Genomic DNA, 9,395 nt, shown 5'->3' on the forward strand with positions numbered 1-9,395 from the left:
CCAGCCCATCAAATCCGTGCTGGCTCTATGCAACAGCAATCCAGCTAGTCCCACTCCCCCCGCTCTATCCCTGTAGCCCTGCAAATTTTTTCCTTTCCCTTATCCAGTTCCCTTTTGAAGGCCATGATTGAATCTGCCTCCACCACCCCCTCGGGCAGTGAATTCCAGATCCTAACCACTCGCTGTGTAAAAAAGGTTTTCTTCATGACACCTTTGGTTCTTTTGCCAATGACCTTAAATCTATGTCCTGTGGTTCGTTACTCTTCCACCAATGGGAAAAGTTTCTCTCTATCTATTCTGTCTAGACCCTTCATGATTTTGACTACCTCTATCAAATCTCCTCGCAACCGTCTCTGTTCCAAGGAGAATGGACACAGCTTCTCCAGTCTGTCCATGTAATTAAAGTCCCTCATCCCTGGAATCATTCTAGTAAATCTCTTCTGCACCCTCTCTAAGGCCTTCACATCTTTCCTAATGTGCGGTGCCCAGAACTGGACACAATACTCCAGTTGTGGCCGAACCATTATTTTATAAAGGTTCATCATGACTTCCATACTTTTGTACTCTATGCCTCTATTTATAAAGCCCAGGATCCCATATACTTTTTTAACCGCTTTCTCAACCTGCCCTGCCACCTTCAACGACTTGTGCACATATACCCCCGGATCTCTCTATTCCTGTACCCCTTTTAGAGTTGTGCCCTCTAGTTTATATTGCCTCTCCTCGTTCTTCCTACCGAAATGTATCACTTCGCGTTTTTCTGCGTTAAATTTCATCTGCCATGTGTCCACCCATGCCACCAGCCTTTCGAAGTCTATCACTATCCTCCTCACTGTTTACTACCCTTCCAAGTTTTGTGTCATCTGCAAATTTTGAAATTGTGCCCTGTACAAGTAAGTCCAAGTCATTATTATGTATCAAGAAAAGCAGTGGTCCCAGCACCGACCCCTGGGGAACGTCACTGTACACCTCCCTCCAGTCTGAAAAACAACCATTCACCACTACTCTCTGTTTCCTGTCACTCATCCAATTCTGTATCCACGTTGCCACTGACCCTTTTATTCCATGAGCCGCAATCTTGATGATAAGCCTACCGTGCGGCACTTTATCAAATGCATTTTAAAAGTCCATATACACCACATCAACTGCATTGCCCTCATCTACCCTCTCTGTTACCTTATCAAAAAACTCTATCAGGTTAGTTAAACATGATTTGCCTTTAACAAATCCGTGCTGGCTTTCCCTAATCAATCCACACTCGTCCAAGTGACTGTTAATTCTGACCCGGATTATTGTTTCTAAAAGTCTCCCCACCACTCAGAAAGCCCTGGGGATCCAGGGGCAATGTAAAAGGGGCAGAGGCTCAGCAAACCAGGTGCCCCCTCCCCCACCCACCAGTGCATTTTTTGGAGGGCATATCCTGATTATAGGACATTTTGCTTCTACCAGCTTTCACACTGTTAGTATCCTTAACCAGATTGTACCAGCTGATTGGGTGGTTAGCCCTATGGGTATTTCGGGATCTCATAATCCATCGATGGGGGGAGGGGCACACCCACCCAATGGGAGCGAGTACCCCGTTGGATGTCAACCAAGGATTTAGAGCCAGAGCTCCAGTCTCCATTGTGGCTGGAGGAGGGCTCGAACCCTACTGACTCAGAGGTGGGAATGCTAACACCAAGTCAAAGGCTCGCTCCTCCCTATTGCAATACAGTGATTTATTTTATATAATCAGTCCAGACAAAGGATTTTAGAAGAAAAAATTGTGTTACCTTTTGGGTTTGAGAGTAAGTAATTTGCTCAGGTCGGCACATTCTGGTGAATTAAGCTCCATCTGACTCTCCTTTTTCGGCTTTTTGGTGCTATATAAAAAGAGTAAACATTTGGCTTTATGAAAATGTATGAAGAAAAGGACTCACACGATATAACCGCTATTTCCAGTAGATTATATTTCAAGGTATTTCCATTGATCCTAAACCTAACCTTAGAAATAATAAACAAACAAAAAAGATAAGGCTTCCATTTCTTGTAATCTTATCTTTGGCATTGAGACAACTCACACCTAGGTTTTGTTTTATATTGATCATAAGGTTCTTATTCCAGTTCACACTTTCTTGGGATTTTCACCTTCGTAGAAAGCCAATATAACTTTCTATTTTATATTCTGTATTGAGATATTACCATAGCAAATCAGACATGTAGATTGTAGGCTTTCTGCTGCTATTTTCTCATTTAAAAATATTACTTTGGACTATCCGTAACTACTGCTACACAGTACTGCTAACTGTCAGGTATTGCGAGTGACAGTAACACATCAAGTGACAGTTCCACATTGGGGTTTAAAATGTACTGTGCAACAATAATAATAACCGTGTTAATGCTCAGATGAAATCCCTTTGTCGGTTATTTTCACAAAGGTTTATTTTAAGGCTGAGGCTGTGATGGAGGCTGGAAGGGAGTAGGGAGGCTCTTGCTTTCTGGACACTCACATTCTCTCTCCCCCTGGTTCCCAACTACTCTCATAAGAACATAAGAAACTGCATAGTAAGAAAAGGCTATTAGACTCATCAGAGAAACTCTATTCAAAGTCCACATATGATTATTTAATTATGGAATTTCCACACCCTCACCCACGACCTACTTAAGGAATGCTAAAACTCTGAGATTATGAGACTCTATCCAGCGAAGGGTCTCACTTAATGGCAACACAGATCAGAGGTCAACACACTCGATTCTCTGTGCTCCCAATATTCTGGTCATTAATTTTATTGGCTGGAAATGAGGGGCTCAGCATATTAAGCACGTGGACCTCCGTGCTTAATTCATTGATTCTCCCATCTCTGTGCTGGCAGCGAGTCTTGCAACTTAAGTTTAGAGTTTAAGTTCCTTCCCCTATCTCCCCATGAAATAATAATAATAATAACAACAGCAACCTGCATTCATATAGCGCCTTTATTGTAGAGGAACATCACAAAGCGCTTCACGGTGGCATAGTAGATAAAAATGAATGCCGAAACAGAGAAGAAGATATTAGATATTAGTGACCAAAAGCATGGTAAAAGAGATAGGTTTTAAGGAGAGCTTTAAAGGAGGAGAGGGAGGTGGAGAGGCGGAGGAGTTTAGGGAGGGAATTCCGTAGCATGGGACCTAGATGACTGAAGGCTTGATCACCAATAGTCGGATAAAGGGAGAGGGGATGCACAAAAGGCCAGAGTGGGAGGAACAGAGATTTCGGGGGATATTGTAGGGCTGGAGGAGGTTACAGAGATAGGGAGGGACATGAAGGGATCTAAATATGAGGATGAGAATTTTAAATTTCAGGCGTTGGGGGAGCTGGAGCAGAAGCTAAAGTACATCAGTAAGGATAGGGTGATGGGTGAGCTGGACCTAGTGAGAACAGCAGAGTTTTGGATGAGCTGAAGTTTATGGAGGATGGAGAGCGAGCAGCTGGCAAGGAAAGCATTGGAAGTTGAGCCTGGAGGTGACAAAGACATGGAGGAGGGTTTGAATGACAGGTGGGCTGACACAGGGACAAAAATGGCATGGAATTTTGGGGCCATCGTTCATTCAGACATTATTTTTGGCAGGGTTTAGAAATTGCTTTGATGAGGTGGCATGAATGAGAGGTGAGTGAGTTTATGGACACCGAAAATCTGTAGATGATGGCATATTTGTGATGGGAAGGGGGGAATTGTAGCTAGGATCTTTCATGATGTGGCCAGGTGTGGTAGTTAAGAGAAGGTCTCCCGTTTCTGATTGGCATGAATGGGTCTTGCAGCTGGCAAGATGTTGGCCTCTGCATCCCCTTTAGGCTGTTGCTGCTTGTCTGCCTGATCCCTCTGCTGTCCATGATTGCTTTTTTCCTCTGATGCCTCTATGATGAGGATTCTTTGTAAAACATAATTGTTCAGTAGGCAAGTATATTATGATCCTTGCCGGACTATTGCAGAGAACTCATCTGACTGAAACCTGCCTTCAAAATTTCGGTAGTGTGCTCTGTGATAAATTTGTTGGCAGAATGGGCCTCATGACAGCAACAGTCAGCTGGTGCCCTGCGAGAGTGCAGAGATGTCATCAGCCATGCCTGTACAGCCTTGATCTCCCAAGGTCTATCCAAAGAGTTAAGGAATGCTGGCACAATGGACTGGCTTAAAACGAACGCATTTGTTGCAGCTCATGAAAAAAGTGAGCAAGATGCAGTGCTTCTATTCATAACTAAGCTGAGAGAGTGCAATAAATAACGACAAAGGGTTACAAAGAAAGTAATAAATGGTGCAAAAAGGGAATATGAAAAAAACTTGCAAGCAGTATCAAAGCCAACGGCAAAAGTTTTTTATAAATATATTAAGAGAAAGAGAGTGGTATAGGGGAATATGGGCCCACTAAAGATTGCTGCAGGCAAGACTATAGTGAACAATAAGGAAATGGAATACTTATTAAATGAGCCCTTTGTTTCGGTTTTCGGCTGCAGGAAGATGACAAACAACCAGCTGTACAAGGAAAACCTAAACATAAGTCAAGGGGAGGAACTTAATGAATTTAGTATAAGTAAGAAAATGGTAAAGGAAAAAAATATTGGGGCTTAAGATAGGCAAAGCTACAGGACCTGATTGTATCCACCCCAGAATATTAGAAGAAATAGGTGAGGAAGTTGCAGAAGCATTAGTCTTAATCATAGAGTCAGGATTTGTGCCGTTGGATTGGAAATTTGCAAATGCGAGTCCATTATTTGAGAAGGGAGTGAAAAAACAGATAACAACAGACTTGTCAGTTTAACACCAATTGTGGGAAAGTTACTGGAATCTATCATCAGGGACACAGTGACTGAGCAGTTGGACAAGAATGAAGGATAGTTCATGTCTGACTAATCTAGTTGAATATTATGAGGAAATCACTAACATGATGGATAAGGGAGTGACCATGGACGGTGCCTTTATGGATTTCCAGAGGCATTTGATAAGGTTCCACACAAGAGATTATTAGCAAAAATGAGAGCGCATGGAATTGGAGGTAACCTTGTGACACGGGTCGGTAATTGGTTGGGAGATAGGAAACAGAGAGTTGTTGACTGGAAGTCACCGGTTAACGGTTTTGGCTTAGTACACAGAGGAAGAGTCAATTCTCTCTTAATTCTCAATTCGCTTTATTAACGTTATTAGATTATGTACATACCGCTTATACGTCTAGTTAGATATAGGCATGCAGTTTACAGCAGGTTATACAGTTTTATACTCAAACTAGGATTTAAACGCACACCCACTAGGTTTCTCTGCTAACACTCCGTGAGTGTTAGGATTTAAACGCACACCCACTAGGTTTCTCTGATAACACTCCCTGAGTGTTAGGATTTAAACGCACACCCACTAGGTTTCTCTGATAACACTCCCTGAGTGTTAGGATTTAAATGCACACCCACTAGGTTTCTCTGATAACACTCCCTGAGTGTCACAGAATAGAAAGGATATTATATTACCCGGAAAGGAGAGATACTGCTGGCCAGGCAATTCGCTCCCTCACTCTCGACGTCGTCTCTACGTCCCAGACGTAGGGTTCTCACTTCCACAATGGTTAGTCTCCGGAGTCTCCCTCAAAAACACACACTGGGACCAAGCCAGCAATGCTTCAGTTTTAACTCCAAGCCTGTCTTTTCGAATGATGCTGTCTTCTCTGGTTGGCTCAAAGTTGCTGGAGTGATCGATGTCATCCCCTGATTGGCTCTGTTCCAAGGGCCGAGGTAGCATCACCTCAATACTCCTTTTCTAAATAAGGACTGGTGTCTCATCACAGCTCCTTTGTCCTTGTAAGAAGCGGAACGAATTCAAACCGGTTCTGGCCAGTTCAGACCAGTGACTGAACTCCAGGTCACCTCAGTTCAAAAGGTCAGTGTCTTTGTTAGCAATTCGAATTAACCTCAATAGGTTTCTGCAGCCTCTGGCCAACAGAGTGTATTAAAGGGAACGTTCTCTGATTGGTGGGATGTGACATATGGTGCTCCCAAGGGATCTGTACTGAGGCCTTAGCTTCTCACCATATATATTAATGACTTGGATGATGGAATAGAGAGTTGTAAAGTTTGCAGATCACACTAAGTTAGGAGGCACAGTAAGTTGTGACAGATGGGAACAGGAAGTTACAAAATAACTGAGACAGACTAAGGGGTAAATTTTAACCCCAAGAATGGTACAGATGCGATAGGAAAGATAGAGCAGGAGGTAAGAGAGGAGGGGGAGTTGCTTTCTTGATTAGGGAGAACATCATGGCAGTAGTGAGAGGGGATATATCCGAGGGTTCGCCCACTGAGTCTATATGGGTAGAACTGAAAAATAAGAAGGGAGAGATCACTTTGATAGGATTGTACTACAGACCCCCAAATAGTCAATGGGAAATTGAGGAGCAAATATATAAGGAGATTACAGACAGCTGCAAGAAAAATAGGGTGGTAATAGTAGGGGACTTTAACTTTCCCAACATTGACTGGGACAGCCATAGCATTAGGGGCTTGGATGGGGAGAAATTTGTTGAGTGTATTCAGGAGGAATTTCTCATTCAGTATGTGGATGGCCCGACTAGAGAGGGGGCAAAACTTGACCTCCTCTTGGGAAATAAGGAAGGGCAGGTGACAGAAGTGTTAGTGAGGAATCACTTTGGGACAAGTGATCATAATTCCATTAGTTTTAAGATAGCTATGGAGAAGGATAGGTCTGGCCCAAAAGTTAAAATTCTAAATTGGGGAAAGGCCAATTTTGATGGTATTAGACAGGAACTTTCAGAAGTTGATTGGGAGAGTCTGTTGGCAGGCAAAGGGACGTCTGGTAAGTGGGAGGCTTTCAAAAGTGTGTTAACCAGGGTTCAGGGTAAGCACATTCCTTATAAAGTGAAGGGCAAGGCTGGTAGAAGTAGGGAACCTTGGATGACTCGGGAGATTGTGGCCCTAGTCAAAAAGAAGAAGGAGGCATATGACATGCATAGGCAGCTGGGATCAAGTGGATCCCTTGAAGAGTATAGAGATTGCCGGAGTAGAGTTAAGAGAGAAATCAGGAGGGCAAAAAGGGGACATGAGATTGCTTTGGCAGATAAGGCAAAGGAGGATCCAAAGAGCTTCTACAAATACGTAAAGGACAAAAGAGTAACTAGGGAGAGAGTAGGGCCTCTTAAGGATCAACAAGGTCATCTATGTGCGGAACCACAAGAGATGGGTGAGATCCTAAATGAATATTTCACATCGGTATTTACGGTTGAGAAAGGCATGGATGTTAGGGAACTTGGGGAAATAAATAGTGATGTCTTGAGGAGTGTACATATTACAGAGAGGGAGGTGCTGGAAGTCTTAACGCGCATCAAGGTAGATAAATCTCCGGGACCTGATGGAATGTATCCCAGGACGTTATGGGAGGTTAGGGAGGAAATTGCGGGTCCCCTAGCAGAGATATTTGAATCATCCACCGCTACAGGTGAGGTGCCTGAAGATTGGAGGGTAGCAAATGTTGTGCCTTTGTTTAAGAAGGGCGGCAGGGAAAAGCCTGGGAACTACAGACCGGTGAGCCTGACATCTGTAGTGGGTAAGTTGTTAGAGGGTATTCTGAGAGACAGGATCTACAGGCATTTGGAGAGGCAGGGACTGATTAGGAACAGTCAGCATGGTTTTGTGAGTGGAAAATCATGTTTCACGAATTTGATTGAGTTTTTTGAAGGGGTAACCAAGAAGATAGATGAGGGCTGTGCAGTAGACATGGTCTACATGGACTTTAGCAAAGCCTTTGACAAGGTACCGCATGGTAGGTTGTTACATAAGGTTAAATCTCACGGGATCCAAGGTGAGGTAGTCAATTGGATAGAAAATTGGATTGACGACAGAAGACAGAGGGTGGTTGTAGAGGGTTGTTTTTCAAACTGGAGGCCTGTGACCAGCGGTGTGCCTCAGGGATCGGTGCTGGGTCCGCTGTTATTTGTTATTTATATTAATGATTTGGATGAGAATTTAGGAGGCATGGTTAGTAAGTTTGCAGATGACACCAAGATTGGTGGCATTGTGGACAGTGAAGAAGGTTATCTAGGATTGCAACGGGATCTTGATAAATTGGGCCAGTGGGCCGATGAATGGCAGATGGAGTTTAATTTAGATAAATGTGAGGTGATGCATTTTGGTAGATCGAATCGGGCCAGGACCTACTCCGTTAATGGTAGGGCGTTGGGGAGAGTTATAGAACAAAGAGATCTAGGAGTACAGGTTCATAGCTCCTTGAAAGTGGAGTCACAGGTGGATAGGGTGGTGAAGAAGGCATTCAGCATGCTTGGTTTCATTGGTCAGAACATTGAATGCAGGAGTTGGGATGTCTTGTTGAAGTTGTACAAGACATTAGTAAGGCCACACTTGGAATACTGTGTACAGTTCTGGTCACCCTATAATAGAAAGGATATTATTAAACTAGAAAGAGTGCAGAAAAGATTTACTAGGATGCTACCGGGACTTGATGGTTTGACTTATAGGGAGAGGTTGGATAGACTGAGACTTTTTCCCCTGGAGAGTAGGAGGTTTAGGGGTGATCTTATAGAAGTGTATAAAATAATGAGGGGCATAGATAAGGTAGATAGTCAAAATCTTTTCCCAAATGTAGGGGAGTCTATAACGAGGGGGCATAGATTTAAGGTGAGAGGGGAGAGATACAAAAGGGTCCAGAGGGGCAATTTTTTCACTCAAAGGGTGGTGAGTGTCTGGAACGAGCTGCCAGAGGCAGTAGTAGAGGCGGGTACAATTTTGTCTTTTAAAAAGCATTTGGACAGTTACATGGGTAAGATGGGTATAGAGGGATATGGGCCAAGTGCAGGCAATTGGGACTGGCTTAGTGGTATAAACTGGGCGACATGGACATGTTGGGCCGAAGGGCCTGTTTCCATGTTGTAAACTTCTATGATTCTATGATTCTAATGGGTGGGCTGGGGACGGGTCGTAAAGTAAAAATTGTAAAAAAGTAAAACTTTTTTACCTGGTCTGGCCTATATGTGACTCCAGACCCAGAGCAATGTGGTTGATTCTTAATTGCCCTCTGAAATGGCCTAGCAAGCCACTCAGTTGTCAAATCTCACTAAAAAAAAGTCATAACAAGAATAAAACTGGACGGACCACCCGGCATCGGACCACTAAGCACCAGACACGACAAAGGCAAACCAAGCCCAGTCGACCCTGCAAAGTCCTCGTCACTAACATCTGGGGACTTGTGCCAAAATTGAGAGAGCTGTTCTACAGACTGGTCAAGCAACAGCCTGACATAGCCATACTCACAGAATCATAACTTTCAGCAAACGTCCCAGACTCTTCCATTACCATCCCTGGGTATGTCCTGTCTCACCGGCAGGACAGACCCACCAGAGGTGGCGGTACAGTGGTATACAGTCAG

The 9,395-nt window shown here is 43.7% G+C and overlaps 1 protein-coding gene across 1 annotated transcript in view; it reads right to left on the bottom strand.

Annotated features, from left to right (window-relative positions):
* The window catches only part of LOC137332380 (alpha-N-acetylneuraminide alpha-2,8-sialyltransferase-like), a 37,488-nt gene extending 35,654 nt beyond the window's left edge, over nt 1-1,834 (bottom strand). The window contains exon 1 of the mRNA XM_067996161.1: nt 1,773-1,834. Within this exon, the coding sequence (XP_067852262.1) occupies nt 1,773-1,834 (62 nt within the window). The remainder of the gene's footprint in view (nt 1-1,772) is intronic.
* Between the last annotated feature and the right edge of the window lie 7,561 nt (nt 1,835-9,395).

This window comes from Heptranchias perlo, chromosome 2 (assembly GCF_035084215.1).
Source record: "Heptranchias perlo isolate sHepPer1 chromosome 2, sHepPer1.hap1, whole genome shotgun sequence".
Taxonomy (NCBI): Eukaryota; Metazoa; Chordata; class Chondrichthyes; order Hexanchiformes; family Hexanchidae; genus Heptranchias; species Heptranchias perlo.